The sequence below is a fragment of the Sus scrofa genome, chromosome 14 (assembly GCF_000003025.6).
Source record: "Sus scrofa isolate TJ Tabasco breed Duroc chromosome 14, Sscrofa11.1, whole genome shotgun sequence".
NCBI lineage: Eukaryota > Metazoa > Chordata > Mammalia > Artiodactyla > Suidae > Sus > Sus scrofa.
In genome coordinates, this window is record NC_010456.5 from 48800945 (window position 1) to 48819002 (window position 18058).

The window sequence follows — 18058 nt, forward strand, 5'->3', positions numbered from 1 at the left end:
ATGCTGGGGAGGGAGCTTAGCTCCCAATTTCATCAACTAGCACTGAGCCTCAGAGACCCCTCCACTACCAGCAAGACTCTTCCTATTCAAACAGCACAAACACATATGCCCTCACCATACATTGGACGGCACAGATACATTCGTATTAATTTAACATCAGAAAGGAAGCACTAGCGGGAGCTTGCTGGAAACCCAATTTCCCAAACTCGTGCTACTGGATCAGAACCTTGGTTTGGCGTGTGTGAATCTTGGATCAACAAATGCCCCCCAAACAATGTAAGGACACCCAAGTTCCAGAGGTGTAACCTCCACCCCTATTGCTATGAAATCACCCTGAGAATTGCCTTGTGAAGTTCAGCCCAGGCACGTTAACATCCCAGGACACAGTCACTCCCCCAGGAACACTCAGAACCTCAGAGTCCTCAGGAACAGATTCAACATCTAAAGACACAGGGGATCCTCAGATTCAATTTCCAATTATGACTAGAACGTGGGAGGAATCCAGATTAGAATCTCTGCTCTCGAGAGACGTACTTGAGCTACTAGAGATGTGTTACTATTTAGAATTGGCTCTGGAAACCCTGGTAGCACCATGTGCAGACTCACCTGGGGCCACGACCCGAGGGCAGGGCTGGGGCTGCGTCACCTGGTGGATGTTCCCTGAGACCTCCAGCACAGGCTAGGACTGTGAGGAGAAGCAGAAATATGAAATTTGGGGTTGTTTCCTTTCCTCTCTGTAGAAAACGATACAAGAAATCTATCATGGTGAGGTCATTCAAAATGTGAGGGAAAAGCAGTATTTGCAGAGATAGGTAAGGATTACACTCACGTGTGTAATTACATATCTGTATTTAGATATTCTATATACATCCATATGCGTGTGCTTATGTCCATATAATTGGGTTGTGTTAAGAAGAGATCATTCAGTCAGGGTCACCCACTTGGCTCTGAAACCCAGGGTCTCCCTCAACTGACCCTCTGGAGTCTGTGCCTCCTTGGCAAGGAGGAGACATTGTGTATCAGCCACGGCTTCTCCCCCAAAGGGCACAACAGGCCCGGTGTGCAATGCATGCTGGGAGACCGCAACTCAGGGGGGATGCGCCCAGTGGATGCAGATCAATCCTCAGGACTTCTGGGGACAAATGGAGCCTAAGGTCCCCCCAGGGTCACCAGAGCCAGGTAAAACACAGAGGGTTGAAGAAAGTACATTTACATCTTATCTATTATGAGCCCATTCTAGATCAGGTTTGCACAATACAAGAATTTGGATTTGGACAGCTTCTATTTTTTTTTTTTTTTTTTTTGCTTTTTAGGCCCACACCCTCGGTCTATGGAGGTTCCCAGGGTACGGATCGAATCGGAGCTACAGCATCCAGCCTATGCCACAACCACAGCCACAGCCACAGCAACACAGGAACACAACTGAGTCTGGGACCTTCACCGCAGTTCATGGCAACAACAGATCCTTAACCTACTGGGCTAGGCTGGAGATCAAACCTGCAACCTCATGGATACCAGTCAGATTCGATACCACTGAACCATGACAGGAACTCCAGAATCGGTTGAGTTTGATCCCATGTGTGCTCTTAGAGATATTTAAGGAGTTTATCACTGTAGTTTCAGACCTTCTCAAAAAACACAAAACCAGAATCTGATCTCTTGGTTGGTGGATTTCCTCAAACATTTATGTAATGATGTGACACAACCTTTCAAAGAAAATAGAGCCAGAGGAACTCCCGTTGTGGCGCAGTGGTTAACAAATCCGACTAGGATCCATGAGGTTGCAGGTTTGGTCCCTGCCCTTGCTCAGTGGGTTAATGATCCGGCATTGCTGTGAGCTGTGGTGTAGGTTGCAGACGCGGCTCGGATCCCGCATTGATGTGGCTCTGGTGTAGGCTGGTGGCTAAGGCTCCGATTAGACCTCTAGGCTGGGAATCTCCATATGCCGTGGGAGCGGCTCAAGAAATAACAAAAAAAAAAAGAAAGAAAGATAGAAAGAAAGAAAAGAAAATAGAGAAAGAAAGAGTAAAAACCAGTATGTTTATGAGGCCAAGTTTTCCATAATGCTATAAACAAAATACTTAAGAGAAAAACCCTAAAAGGCAGTATTATTCATGAATATATATATATATACACACACACACACACACATAGAGCTTGAAGAATTTGCACATTGAAGCTAGCAATAGAGCAAAATTCATTCATCTAGAAATTCTAGGGTGATTTAGCATTTGATAATCCATCAACGTAAATCTCACTTGAAAAGGAAAAAATATATGTGATCATCACCATAGACGTACATTGAAAATATTGAGCCACTCAACACTCTTGGATTATAGAAAATAAAGAAGAAGAAAAAGGAAATGTCTCAGTAAACTCCCAACACAATGGGATTTTCTCAACCTGATCAGGCGCACCTTTGGAAAGCCTATCTGGAAAAATCACACGAAAGGTTATTGACAATGTTTGCCCCAAGATCAGGGACCTGGTCTGGTCCAGAGTAGATCCCAACATCCAGAATGGGTTTTTGAGATGACACAGCATTGGGGTAAGAGAGGCAGAGGTTTATTCAACATTTCTCCTCCCTGAGCAGGTGGTCTAGTTTCCTGTCTCAGACCACTTCACTCTGTGCTGTTCTCCCTGAAAACCTGTAACCCCTTAGGACAAGCCGGAGAAAACATCAGGGCAACCCAAATCAGGGGACGTTCTTCAAAACACTGCACCAGTGTTGCCCAAAGTCCTCACAGATGGGAGTCCTGTCATGGCTCCCTGCTGAGTAGCCCGACTAGCAGCCATGAGGCCACAGGTTTGATTCCCGGCCTCACTCAGTGGGTTAAGGATCCAGCATTGCCGTGAGCTGCCCTTTCTCAACGATGTGAACAACAAGGTAACTGAAAAATGGTCACAGACTGGAGGAGTCCAAAGAGTCCTGAATTTCCCCTCAGAGGTGACTTCAAGACAGGGCTTTCCCAGGAGGCAACCTCTGAACATCACCATCCAGGGCCCCCATCCCAGGAACAACAATGGACCTTCAGGGGGAGGGAACTCGTTTGCATGACTGGTTCCTCCTCTGTGGGGCCAGTGGACACAGGAGACCTCAGAAAATGTCGTGGACATTCTCATTCAGGAGCTCCTGCTGTGGGGCAAGGGGATCGCTGGCATCTTGGGAGAGCTGGGACGCAGGTTCAATCCCCCTCCCTGCACGGTGGGTTTAGGATCCTGCATGGCTGCCCCTGTGGCTTAGGTCACAACCTCTGGCTGGGATGTGACCCCTGGCCTGGGAAGTCCAAATATGGAGGTGTAACCAAACAAAGATAGAAGAAAACAAAAGGAATTCTCATTCAGACTACCTGATCTTGTGATTTCCTGTGAAGCGGTTTCATGAAAACTCTCTACTTTTTCTACAGTAATTACTATTTGACTTTTTTTTGGTCTTTTTAGTTTAGTTTAGTTTAGTTTAGTTTGCTTTTTAGGGCCACACTCACAGCATATGGAGATTCCCAGGCTAGGGGTTGCATCGGAGCTGCAGCTGCTGGCCTACACCACAGCCACAGCAATACAAGCCCCAAGCCGTGTCTACCACCTACACCACAGTTCACGGCAACGCAGGATGGAAGCCAAAACCTCACGCTTCCTAGTCAGATTCGTTTCCACTGTGCCACAGTGGGAACTCCTTTTTTTGTCTTTTTAGAGCCCCGCCCCGGGCATGTGCACGTTCCCAGGCTAGGGGTCGGATCGCAGCTGTAGCTGCTGGCCTCTGCCACAGCCACGGCAACACCACATCCAAGCCGAGCCTGCCACCTCCACAGCAGCTCACAGCAACGCCAGATCCTCAACCCACTGACCAAGGCCAGGGATCCAACCTGCGTCCTCATGGATACTCATCGGAGTCGTTTCCACTGAGCCACGATGGGAACTCCTGTTTCACGTTTTATCTTTGATAGGATCACTGTTGACAAAGTGTTCTTCTCTAGGAAAGTATAGGTTTCATCTAGTTTCTTAAATATTTCTTTTCCCATAATGCACTGGCATTCTAACACATGGACTCTCAGAGGAATAACTGCAGTCAGATTGTTCCCTTCCACCCAAACAACTCCCCCCAAGTTCAGTTACGGGCAGGCTGCATATAATTCCACAGTTTTTCTACTCTTGCAAAATGACTAGACATCTAGCCTAGGTGTACCGTCTAGACATATAAAAATGTCTAATTTATTTTGGTAAATGGCTATTTTTTTTTTTTTGTCTATGACTAGATCGAATCCTCACCACAGCAGTGACAATGCCAGATCCTTAACCTGCTGAACCACCAGGGAACTCCGTGGGACCAGTGATTTTTTTTTATCATGGTTTTTTTTAATTACTCAATGAATTTATTACATTTATAGTGGTACAATGATCATCACACTCCAATTCTATAGGCTTTCCATCCCACAACTCCAGCACATCCCCCCAACCCCCATACTTCTCCATTGGAAACCATAAGTTTTTCAAAGTCTGTGAGTCGGTATCTGTTCTGCAAAGAAGTTCATTCTGTCCTTTTTTCAGATTCCGCATGACGGTGAAAGCATTTGATGTTGGTGTCTCATTGTACGGCTGACTTCACTTAGCGTGATCATTTCTAGGTCCATGCATGTTGCTAAAAATGCCAGTATTTCGTTCCTTTCAATGGCTGAGTAATAGTCCATTGTGTATATGTACCACTTGTTCTTGATCCACTCCTCTGTCGATGGACATTTGAGTTGTTTCCATGTTATGGCTATTGAAAATAGTGCTGCACTGAACAAGGGACCAGTGATTTTTAAGGTTCGATCTTTAGGTCATTCTTTGATAAGGTTTGTCTTTTCTTTGGTTTTTTTTGGCTATTTCAGTGCTGCACCCTCGGCATTTGGAAATTCCCAGGCTAGGGGTCGAATCAGAGCTGCAGCTGCCGGCCAGAGCCACGGCCATAGCAACGCGGGATCCAAGGCGCATCTGCCACCTACACCACGGCTCACGGCAACAACAGAACCTTAACACACTGGGTGAGGCCAGCGATCGAACCCACATCCTTGTGATTCCTAGCCGGGTTTGTTAACTACTGAGCCACAGAGAGAACTCCCTGTTTGTTTGTTTGTTTGGGATTGAAGTTATCTTGTATCCAAAAAAAGCATGATGTAGAGTGGACTTTTTTTTCCAAGCAAATAATGTAAATATGTCTCATTTTAAACAGCCCCAATGGCAATCATTCTTGGGTATAAACAGTATTTACCTCAAATGCTCTGCTTGGGATGCTTGATCCTAACAACCGCCACATGACAGGCTCCCTTGAGAACAGACGCTGGCAAAAGCCGATCAGACGTTTAAGCAAAATGTTGTGAAGAAGGTCCCTAGGCCTGGCTGCCTGCAGACTGGGCCCTGTGCCTGGAGAACAGCTTCCTGGGAGTGAGTCACGTTATTACAAAATCTAGGAGTTCTGGCGGTGGCCCAGCAGAGATGAACCTGACTAGCATCCATGAGGACGCGGGTTTGATCCCCGGCCTTGCTCAGCAGGTTAAGGATCTGGTGTTGCCCCACTTGTGGCACAGGTCACAGATGGAGAACAGATTCAGTCCCCAGCCTGGGAACTTCCATAAGCCACGGGGGAGGCTGAAAACAGAAAAATCTGCATGTGTGACAGCATTGTGCCAAGAAGGGAGAAATAGTGAAATACCACAGAGATTCCTCAGCAGGACCTTCCAGGAACACCCACAGCCTCACGTCTCTACAGAGAAGAGCCCCTTCTCCTCAGAGCTGAGGGCCACACGGAAGGAGGGCTCTGGCCTCCCGGGAGGAGCCACATAGAGGAAGGGACCCAGTGTCCTGCACAGAAGGGGACCTGAAGGAATGGGGTTGTCACTACTCTGACTTAATCCTGAGCTCAGAGGAATTTGTGCCCAGGCACAACTCAATCCTGACCCCTGAGCAGCTAAGGGCACCCTGGACACACTCACACAGAGGGCCCTGAGGGAACGGGGGACACAGAACGGGTGCCTGGCCTGGCCCTAAAGCAAGGGACAGTGCTCAGAGCAGGGGGCAGGAGCTGTCCCTGAGGGGCTCTTGGCAGCAGGTCACATGCCGTGTCTGGGCCTGGACACCAGGGGGCGGTCGGGGTCTGATCACCTGGGTCTCAGGGGGATGAGAGCTGGGACCAGCCAACAGGAACTGCCTGGTGCCCTTTGTTCAGGGATCCCATCTGAGAGCTCCCCCTCTCTGGGCCCACCTGGCCATGCCCCTGCCCACCCCCAGGCCACCCTCAGGCAGAGGGACCTGACCCAGGGCTCACTGAGGGGTCAGAGAGCCCAGGGAATGGGGGTGGGGGTGTCGTGTCATTTGCATGAAGGGCTCTGCCCTCCCTCAGAGGTTGAAGAGGGGCAGGACAGATTGGGGGTTGCTCTGCTTCAGCTGTGGGGCCACAGAAGGCAGGGGCTGGAGGAGGGGGCCCGTGGGCAGCAGGGGGTGCCCACAGAGTCCTGAGAGTGGGTGCTGGGCCAGACAGCTGGGAGCCCCCAGGGTGCAGGGGGCTGGGCACACTGTCCTCACTGAGGTGGACCCTCCTCCCTGAGGCCTGGTCACCACCCGGGAGCTCCTGGCCAGGCTCCCTCACCCCCGTGGCTCAGATCTGGGTTCCCCCCGCCCTGTCCCCTGTGGACTCTTGGCCTAGCCTGGGTCAGGGAGGGGCTGGTAGAAGGCGGGGAATCAGAATGAGCCCCAAGGAGGAGCAGGGCTCCTGGGAGAGTCTGCCCAGAGGACGAGCCCAGCCTGTGGGCAGGGGCCCCCGTGTAACCTGTGCAGTTAGGGGTGGGAATGTGAGCATTAGCCCATTACCCACGCGACCGGCTGTGTCTGTTCTTAGGAGGCTTTGTTATTTGTGGTGCTAAATTTATAATTTTCATTTACTTAATATCAGCTAAAACCTGTATATCAGAATAAATGACTTTTGGTACCAGTGCCAGTAATTCATCTAGTATTGGAATATGTTAAAATTTTGTTTAGAGTATTTTTATAGATATTCAATGATAGTGGCTTGTAATATTCCATAAAGGAATTTTATTCACCAGGTGTATTATAAGACCTTAAAGTGCTTTTTCAAAGAACTAGGACTTCTTATTTGCATCGGTTTCACATTTTTTGGTCTTTTTAGGGCCACATCTATCCGATGTGGAAGTTCCCTGGCTAGGGGTCGAACTGGAGCTGCAGCTGCCCGCCACAGACACTGCCATATGGGATCCAAGCCATATCTGGGAGACCTACACCACAGCTCATGGCATCGCCAGATGTTTAACCCACGGAGCAAGGCCAGGAATAGAACCCGTGTCCTCATGGATACTAGGCGGATACGTTACTGCAGAGCCACACTGGGGACTCCAGAACTAGGATATTTTTAAACTCTTTCAATGTTTTCTAAAAACAGAAAACCACAAGCAAGACTATGGGACCATGTGTTCTTTGAGGTATTATTACATGCTGCAGTGAAAATGTATATAACACATCTTTCTATGGAGGAATTCCATAATAACATTTTCTTTTTTTTTTTTGTAAGAAATCAAACTGTTCATATATTTTCTATAATGGAGCCAATGCTGCATCTTGTTAGAAAACTAAGCATTTTATCTCTATTTTTCTAGAAGTTCTTAGATTGGTTCCTTTTTCATTTTCCACAAGTTCCCCTAGGAGGTGCTGTGGACCTGCCTCCTGGGCCCCTGCACAGCTGCCCAGGGAGGACCCTTCCCTCCCGGAGCTGGCCCTCGGGATGAGGCCTCTGTGCTCCCTGGTGGGTCCTCTCTGGCTGGCAGAGTCCCCTGAGCAGGGACTTGCCTGCTGTCAGCAGGTGCTTCCTCCCAGGGGCTCCCAATGGGAAGGGTCCCGTGCAGCCCCCGAGGCCGGGCTGGGAGCTGAGCCCCAGCTCCAGGGACCAGGGAGACCGGGGAGGTCCCTGGCTGGACCCCCACTGGCATGGGTAGCCCTTCCCTGGCAGAGGCTGGGTGAGAAAAAAAGACATGGGCAGCCCAGCCCCTCTGTGGGCACCAGAGGCTGGGAGCACCATGGCCTGGACTCCTCTGCTGATCGTGCGCCTCTGTCACTGCACAGGTAGGGACAGGCCTGGGGGCCCAGGGGCCAGTGCCCAGCCTGCGTCAGCCCCTGGGGCTCAGAGTCTTGGCGTTTTTGCTGCAGCTCCTGCCCCGTGTCCCCCTTGTGTCTGTGTCTGCAGGGTCCCTCTCCCAGGCTGTGCTGACGCAGCCGCCCTCCCTCTCTGCCTCTCCTGGACCATCAGCCAGGCTCCCCTGCACCCTGAGCAGTGGCTCCAGTGTTGGCAGCTACCACATATCCTGGTATCAGCGGAAGCCTGGGAGCCCTCCCTGGTACCTCCTGAGGTTCTAGTAAGGACCATGGCTCGGGGGTCCCCAGCTGCTTCTCTGGGGACAAAGATGCCTTGGCCAATGTGGGGCTTCTGGTCATCTCTGGGCTGCAGTCCGAGGATGAGGCTGACTGTGACTGTCTCAACTGGCTTCTCACTGTACTTCTCACTGTGACACAGGCAGATGGGAACGGGGGACCAAACAATACCCTGTCTGAGTCTTAGTATTGAAACTTTTAATAATTTCAAATTACTGACATGTGTATAAATTTTACTTCACTCACCGACAGGTCAGAATGAGTCTACCTGCTAAGAGGCATTCAATTTTTCTGAAGTCTCAGATAAATATAAACAAAAACAAATCAAATCTATTATAACAAATAAAATAAAATAGAAAAAAATATAAATATATTATGTAGGAGTTCCCGTCGTGGCGCAGTGGTTAACGAATCCCACTAGGAACCATGAGGTTGCGGGTTCGATCCTTGCCCTTGCTCAGTGGGTTAAGGATCCGGCATTGCCGTGAGCTGTGGTGTAGGCTGTAGACGCAGCTCGGATCCCGCATTGCTCTGGCTGTGGCTTAGGATGCGACTATAGCTCCAATTCGATCCCTAGCCTGGGAACCTCCATATGCTGCGAGAGCGACCCAAGAAATGGCAAAAAGACAAAAAAATAATAATAATGATAAAAATAAATAAATAAATATATTATGTAGTCCATCAATGTATATGATAAATAATATGAATATACTAAGATGTAAAAATATGAATAAAACATTTAACATAGGACAAACAAAAATAAGTCAAATAAAGTATAAAAATGTCCCCACTGTGACTATCACCAGATCGGCTTTGGCCTCTGTTGGCACTCAAGCTAAGGGTTCCAGACAATGTCACACACTCCCCTCCTTGGCCACCTTTATGGGGTCCATGAACACGTCTCCTCTCCTGACTGGTCTCCCACGGCAGACAGAATCCCTCTGTGCCCAGGTACAAACCAGCCCGCGCGGGTCCTGGCTACGATGACAAGGAAGCCGAGGTCCAGCCTCTGTGCCCTGGGAGACCCGGGGGCCTCTGCCACCCCCTGCATGTCCCTCTCTTGGTCCAGGCTTCGTGCTCCCGCCCTGGACCCTGACACCTCCAGGATGCTGGGTGTCTCCCTTTCTCTTCAGCTTCAACTCTGAGCAGCTCCTCCTGTCCAGCTGAGTCATTAACGGCCTTATGTCCAAGGCTCATGGAGGCCCCGCCACGCACGCACTTTCTCCGCGTTCACCCCATGGCCTTTCCCACGTTTCCCTCTCTGGTCCTTTGTTTGGGCCCTTCTGTTCCATAACATGAACTGGGTTTCTTTTTAATACTTTTTATTTTTTCCATCATAGTTGGTGTACAGTGTTCTGTCACTGTACAGCAAAGTGACCAGGTCACACACACACACACACAAATATATATATACATTCCTTTTTTCACATTATCCTCCATCCTGTTCCATCATAAGTGACTAGATATAGTTCCCTGTGCCACACAGCAAGATCTCATTGCTTATCCAGACCAAATGCAATAGTTTGCATCTATTAACAACAGCGAACTGGGTCTTTTAAATCCAACTTTCAGGGCTCCCATCTGGGTTCAGGGGAAAAGAAACTGACTTGCATCCATGAGGAAGCAGGTTGGATCCCTGGCCTCACTCAGTCGGTTAAGGATCTGGCGTTGCTGTGAGCTGTGATGTCGGTCACAGATGCGTCTCAGATCCGGCGTGGCTGTGGCTGTGGCTGTGGCTGTGGCTGTGGTGTAGGCCAGCGGCTACAGCTCTGATTCAACCCCCAGCCTGGGAACATCCAGCCATATGCCACTGGAGAGGGGGCCTAAAAAGATGAAAAAAAATTTTTTTAATCTAAAAAATTAAAAACAAATCCTAACCAAATCAAATTCATGGAAATCTTCAGAAATGCACTGCTTGAGGCCAGGGTGGATCAGGAGAGAGAAAACGGGGGTTTAGGCCAGAATTGGAGAAAGAAATGTGAAAAGTTTAAAAATGTGAAAGTTCCACGTATTGTTTAGGTGTCCATCTTTGTATGGAAAAACTTGCAAAACTAGCCAAAACGAGTCCAAAGAAAGGAATCAGCAGCAGCATAACATTCAGGAGCGAGTGAGAACCACCAAAGCCATCAAGGATGGGAGAGGTTTTCTCGCAACAGCGTCCTATCCTCAAGGCAAAGTCAGACATGAGAGTGAGGACTCCATGAACCTCACAGGCAGCCCTTCAACCACAACAACCACACAAACCAACCTGGAAACTTCTCCAGGGAGAAGCAGTACTTGCTGGGACAGCACTGGGGCCTCTGGATACCTTTCAGCTTTAAACGTGGCTCAAGGTGGTTACATTCTGGTATTGACCCCAGGAGCAAAGGGGAAGCCAATTCACACATCAGGGAATCCTGAACTATCAGGTACCCAGCCTTCCGTTTAGCTGGCAGTGGTCATGAGGGACCTGGGAAAGGAAAGTTTCAGTCCAAACTGCCCTGAGGGGCCCCATTCTACTGCCCTGGGCAGTGACATCAGAAAGATCCACTGGCAATGCCACAAACCCTTCCAGGAGGCTGGGGCTGTGAGGTGGGTCTGAGCCCAGCAGGGGGCGCTGGGGACTGTCTTGAGAGCTGAGGGTCCTGGGCCAGGCAGCCTGGGGATACCCTCCACTGGCTCTGGCCCCCATGGCAGCTGAGTCCTCACTCAAGTGTGTCTGTCCTGCCCCTGGGCCCCCAGGAGACCCTCAAGCCCTCAGCTCTGAGGAACACATGTGCCTCTGACATCCTCCTCCTCTGCCACTGAGTCACTCACTGGCCAGCCGTGCTGTTCTGTTCAGGCAACGTCAGGGGGACAATCACACAGCAGAGATGAATGTCCTTGAGGATGGTGACCTGCATGCTACCTGGACAGAGGATGAGGGACCCCGGAGTGGGACTGTCTCCACACCAACCCTTGAGCCTCACAGGCAGGCTCTGGGCTCCCCTGCGGGACCTGGATTCTTCCTTCATCCCCTCACTCACTGAACCCGGCTGTCCTGTGGGGGTGGTGACTGGATGTGGGTCTGGGGGCATTTGCACTGCCTGGTGCTCCTGTCATCGGGGTACAGGGGTGGGGCAATCTGTCTTTCTGCCACCTTCTCACCCTCCTTCCAGGGACGGGGGTCACATGCTCATGGCTCTGCCGTCATAATGTCTAGATTTTTCTTTAAAAAATACGTAACATATATGTTAAAATAGAAAGACCGTAAACTCTTTTTCTCATTCGAGAAAATAATCCTTTGGTAAAGTTAAAGTTACTCCAAAAACAGATGCTTCTTACAGGAGGAGGCTGTCACCCCAGACTTGCTGTGCAGCTCAACCTGTCACCCCCAGGCGCCACTTGCGCCATTTCCTGCGACAGGGGCCAGCACCGAGCCAGGGAGACCCTTTCCCATCTGCCGCAGACTTGGGTGCAGGGATGTCCCAGGGGACCCAGTGCTGAGGGGGAGGGAGGCTGAGCTCCCACTGAGAAGACCAGCAGGCCCTTCACTGAGGAAGCAGGAAACAGCCCAGGGATGGGGGAGGGTGGCATGAGCTCCATTCCTGGGCCAGGAGAAGCGGACAGCCCAGCTCCTCCTTTTGCCCTCAGGCTCCAGGAAAGGGCCTGAGGACTGTGGTCACAGGGGCATGGGCAGCATGTTGGGGGAAGAATGTCACCCCCATCCCTCACTGTCTCATCCCAGTTCTGTCCTTGGTCTGTGGGACATCCCTGCATCTGCCCCCTTCAAGACCTCCCCCAGGGAACATCAGGTGACACTGGGCAGGGACTGGCAGGAAGCTGATTTGCATGAAGGCCCTGCCCCCCCTCATGGCTCTGGGAGGCATCAAAAGGCCCGAGGGCCCCACCATCCAGCCCAGGAGGCTGAGGAGGCCGCGTCCCAGGAGTGTCCCCACCATGGCCTGGACGGTGCTTCTGATCGGGCTCCTCGCTGTCGGCTCAGGTCAGGGGCCTGGGCTCTGCATCCTTGGGGGGCACCTGCGGGCCACTCTCAGGACCTTGTCTCCATAACAATCCCTGTCTCTCTCCTGTCATTTTAGGGGTGGATTCTCAGACTGTGATCCAGGAGCCGGCGATGTCAGTGTCTCTTGGAGGGACCGTCACACTCACCTGTGCCTTTAGCTCTGGGTCAGTCACTAGTAGTAACTACCCAAGCTGGTACCAGCAGACACCAGGCCAGCCTCCCCGACAGCTGATCTACAGCACAAACAGCCGCCCGACTGGGGTCCCCAGTCGCTTCTCTGGAGCCATCTCTGGGAACAAAGCCACCCTCACCATCACGGGGGCCCAGGCTGAGGACGAGGCCGACTACTTCTGTGCTCTGTATAAGGGAAGTGGTACCTACACTTAGACACAGTGATGTAAACCCGTGGGGAAGTGGGACCCAAACCTCCACCTGTGCTCAGAAGGCTCAGCCCTTAGAGGCAGGAGAGGCAGAGGGAGGGTGGGGACATACATGAGCTACTGGAGGACATTTTATTCTTAGAATTGGCTCTAGAAACCCTGACACCACCCCTGTGCTGACTCACCTGGGGCCAGGACCCGAGGGCAGGGCTGGGGCTGTGTCCCCTCTGGGATGATCCCTGAGGCCTCCAGCACAGGCTATGACTGGGAGGAGAAGAGAAGGGTGACATTTGAGGTTATTTCCTTTCCTCTCTATCGAAAATGATGTTAGAAAACTATCATGTAGAGGTCATTCCAAATGTGAGGGAAAAGGAAGTATTTGCATAGAGATGTTAGGGTTATACTCATACATATGTAATTACATATTTATATATAAATATTTGATACGAAATATATTCATGTGCTTATATCATATAATCCAGTGTGTCTCAAGAAGAGGTCATTTAGTCGAGGTCACCCACCTGGCTCTGAAACCCAAAGTCTCCCTGAACGGGCACTCTGGAGGCTGTGACTCTGTGGCAAGGGGGGAGAAATTGTGTGGCAGTCATGGCTTCCTACCAAGGACACAACACGCCGTGTGTGCAATGCATGCTGGGAGACACCGAACTCAGGGGAGATGTGCCCAGTGGGTGCAGGTCAATGGATAGGTCTTCTGGGGACAATCAGAGCCTTTGTCTCCCCAGAGCCACCTGCTCCCAGGTAAACACCAAGGGACTCTGGAAAGTAACAAACTGCATCTTATCTATCAAGGCCACATTCTAGACAAGGTTTCACAATACTTGAAGTTGGATTTGGACCGCCTTTTTAAAAAATATTTTATAATTTTTTTTCTTTTTGCTGCTGAGGGCCACATCCTCGGCATATGGAGGTTCCCAGGCTACGGGTCGAATTGAAGCTATAGCTTCCTGCCTCCAGCCACAGCCACAGCCACAGCCACAGCAATGCAGGATCCCAGCCCAGTCTGGGACCTACAGCACAGCTCATGGCAGCGCTGGGTCCTTAACCCACTGGGACAGGCCAAGGATTGAACCCCAGTCTTCGTGGACACTACTTTGGTTCATTACCACTGAGCCTTGCGAGGAACTCTGCAATCAGTACAGTTTAATGCCTGTTTGCTGTCACAGATATTTAAGCAGTTTATCACTGTAGTTTCGGACCTTCTCAAAAGACACAAATCCAAAATCACAGATCTCTTGGTTGGTGGATTTCATCAAACTTTAAGTATGAAATAGTAACGATTTTACACAAACTTTCAAAGAAAATAGAGAAAGAAGCAGTGAGACCCAGTATGTCTATGAGGCCAAGTTTTCCCCAACTCTATAAACAGACAACATACTCAAAAACAAACCCAAAAGCCAATATTTTTCATGAATATACATACACATAGGCCTTGAAGTATGTGCATATTGAAGCTGGCAATACAGCAACAGTGATCCATCCAGAAATTCTAGGGTGATGTACCATTTGATAATCTGTACATCCAATCTCACTTGAAGCGGAAAAAATATATATGATCATCTCCATAGATGTACATGTGAAACTAATGAGCCACTCAACATTTGTTGTTTTTACAAAATTAAGAAAAAGGAAACCTCTCAGTAAGCCAGCAATACAATGGGATTTACTCAACCTGATCAAATGCACCTATGAAGAGCTTATCTCGAAAAATCACACTAAATGTTATAGACAAGGTTTGCCCCAAGATCAGGGTCCTGGTCTGGTCCAGAGTAGATCCCAGCATCCGGTATGAGTCTTTGAGATGACACAGCATTGGGGTAAGAGAGGCAGAGGTGAGTGTGGCAGAGATTCATTCCACATTTCTCCTCCCTGAGCAGATGGTCTAGTTTCCTGTCTCAGACCACTTCACTTCTGTGCTGTTCTCCCTGAAAACCTGTAACCTTAGGACAAGCCTGAGAAAACATCAGGGCAACCCAAATCAGGGGACGTTCTTCAAAACACTGCACCTATGTTGTCCAAAATCCTCAGAGACAGGGAAAGCCAGGTAGCTGGAAAGTGGTCACAGATTGGAGGAGTCCAAGTAGCATGATTTGGAAAAATGCAACCTGGATTCCAGCTCTGGCTGCAGGAACAGGAAAAATGATGTGAGAGGAAACTGGAGTTTGACCTGCTACCAGCAGGGGCGCTGTGGGGAGGGTTCTGGGCGCTGTGAGCAGAGGGCGCTCAGGGATGGGAAAGTTCTCCCCTGACTGCAAACCTGGGGCTTGGGCCTCAGATCACTGACTTGATGGAGAATCTGAAGCTGTGGCTCCTGGAAGCGACTCCTGCTTTCAGGCTTGTGTATTTCCCCATCGAAGGTACTTCAATGCAGGGCCCTCGCAGGAGGCAACCTCAGAGCATCACTCTCCAGGGGCCCCATCCCAGGAACAAGAATGGACCCTTAGGAGGAGGGAACTCATTTGCATGACTAGCTTCTCCTCTGCGGGGGGCCAGTGAACAAAGGAGATCTTAGAAAATTTGGTAGAGGAGTTCCCAACCCATGGCTCATCGATAAAGATGCTGACTATCCACGAGTATCCACGAGAAAGCAGTCCAACAACTCCTGGCGTGCTTAGTGGGTTAAGGATGTGGGGTTGCAGTGAGCTGTGTTGGAGGTCACAGATGCAGCTCAGATCCTGTGTTGCTGTGGCTGTGGTGCGGCCGGCGACAGGGCAGCTCTGATTCCACCCTTAGCTTGGGAACTTCCATATGCCCTGGATGTAGCCCTGCATGACCACAGCAAATAAATAAATAAATAAATAAATAAATAAAAATTGGTAGACATTCTCTTTCAGGTGTTCCTGCTGTGGGGCAATGGGATTCAGCAGGGTCGTGGGAGCACTGGTACAGGTTGGATTCCTCTCCAGGCACAGTGGGTTATGGGTCCTCCTTGGCTGCACCTGCGGCTTAGTTCGACACTGTGTCCTGGATCTGATCCCTTGCCTGGGAAGTCCACATGCCCGGGAGTGGACAAGAAAAGGAAAAAAAAAGGGGGTGGGGAGTATTCTCATTCAGAATAGTGGCATCTTGTGATTTCCTGTGAAGTGGTTTCATGATTAAGTTTTCTACTTTTTCTTTTGTGGGGGTTTTAGTGCCATACCTATGGTATCTACTTTTTCTGTAACGATTACAGTTTGACTTTGTATCTTTTTTTTCTGTCTTTTTTCTAGGGCTGCACCCGGGGCATATGAAGTTCCTAAGCTAGGGAGCGAATAGGAGCTGCAGCTGCTGGCCCACATCACAGCCTCAGCAACAGGGGGATCTGAGCCCTGTCTCTGACCTACACCACAGCTCAAGGCAACTCCGGATCCTTAACCCAATGGGCTAGGCCAGGGATCGAACCCCCATCCTCAGGGATAGTAGTTGGGATCATTACTGCTGAGCCATAGCAGGAACTCCTATCTTTTTATCTTTCACAGGATCAGTTTTGGAAAACTGGATTTCTCTAGGAAAGGACAGGTTTCTTAAAATTGCTTTTCTCAGAATTCACTGACGTTCTAACACATGGAACCTCAGAGAAGGACAAATGGCAGTCAGAGTGTTCCTTTCTATCTAAACAGCTCCTCAAATAAATTCCCCTAGTGCCGGCTGCATATAATTTTTGTAGTCATATAAAAAGTCTCTCTCTCTTTTTTTTTTTTTTCCTTTGTAAGTGAAACCAATGATCATTTTCTTTCTTCTTTTTTTTTTTTTTTTTGGTGTATGACTGGGTGGGCTAAGGATCAAATTCTCACCACAGCAATGAAAATACCAGATCCTTAACCTGCTGAGCCCAGAGGGAACTCAAAGGAGCAGTGATTTTTAAGGTTTGATCTTATGGTAATTTTTTGGCAAGGTTTGTCTTTGTTTGTTTGTTTGTTTGTTTGTGGTTAAAGTTACCTTTTAAAAAAATATGGTGTAGAGTGTACGTTATTTTTAGCTAAAAGAACATAACTTTTTCTTCTTTTTAAACAGTGCCAATGGCAGTCATTCTTGGGTACAAACATTATTTCTTTCAAACGCTCTGTTTGGGATGGTTGATCCTAACAGCTACCACACGTTGGGCTCATTTGGGAAAAGACACTGCTCAGAGCCAGTGAGACGTTCAAGCTAAATGTTATGAAGAAGGTCACTGGGCCTGGCTGCCTGCACACTGTGCCCTGTGCCTGGAGAACACATTCCAGGGAGGGAGTCATGTTCTTAAAAAACCCCTGAGTTCCCGCTGTGGTGCCATCGGTTAAGGATCCAGTACGGCCACAGTTATGGTGCAGGTCACAGATGCGGCTCAGCTTTGATCCCCGGCCCCAGAACTTCCATATGCTTGGGGTGCGGCTAAAAAAGGGGGAAAAATCTCCCTGGGTGACTCTAGTGAGCAAGTGAGGGGAAATATTGAAATACAGTGAGGATTCCCTCAGCACCACTGTTGGGGACCACGGAACAGCTGAACTCTGCAGAAGGCAAATATCTATGGACACAGAGTTCTGAAGTACCAAGTGTCCTCCAAAGACAAGATAAAGGACTTATGCATTAACCATGTCATTCCATAAACAGCTGCACTGTGTCCTAAGGATACCCCCTTGGATATCACTAAGAAGATAACCTGCTTATTGCCTATGCCTGTTCCTGCCCACTAACCTTGTCACCTTCCTTAATCCCACTACTAACAAGCTCATCACCTTCCTTAATAAGAGTCCTGTGGGCTAAAGCCCAGGCGCCTTTGTTCTGTGGACCAGAGTGCCTCCTGGTCCCACACTTTCCAGGTGTAAGAGTCTTGCGTGTTCTGTGACACCCTGCCGTCCCGCTTCCAGGATTGGAATGACGCGTCACCAGCTTCCAGGAGCATCTGAGGCCGTCCTCCCACAGCCTCACGTCTCTACACAGAAGAGCCCCCTTCTCCTCAGAGCTGAGGGCCACACAGGAAGGAGGGCTCTGGCCTCCAGAGAGGAGCCACACAGAGGAAGGGACCAGGCACCCTGCACAGAAGGGGACCTGCCTCCAGGAAGCCATCACTGCTCTGACTTGATCTTGATCTCAGAGGAATTTGTGCCCCAGAAGCCCCCTCAGTCCTGACCCCTGAGCAGCCAAGGGCACCCTCAAGACTCACCCTGAGGGGTGTGAGGGGAGCACACAGAGGCTCTGAGGAGACAGGGGACACAAAGCGTCAACTGCCTTGTCCCTAAGGCAGGGGACAGTGTTCAGAGCAGGGGGAAAGACCTGTCCCTGAGGGGCTCTGGTCACCAGGTCA

General features: G+C 49.8%; 1 protein-coding gene and 2 gene segments (V, D, J or C); all 3 read left to right on the top strand.

Moving 5' to 3' along the window:
* LOC102158332 overlaps positions 1-18058 on the top strand; it is a 247703-nt gene that overhangs the window by 40888 nt on the left and 188757 nt on the right.
* Positions 1-18058, top strand: part of LOC100152327 (immunoglobulin lambda-like polypeptide 5) — a gene marked incomplete in the record, with an annotated part of 201278 nt that overhangs the window by 697 nt on the left and 182523 nt on the right.
* LOC102167597 lies at positions 12219-17191 on the top strand. The segment is given in 3 exon segments: positions 12219-12376; positions 12474-12756; positions 17155-17191. Coding segments are annotated over 3 exon segments (459 nt in total).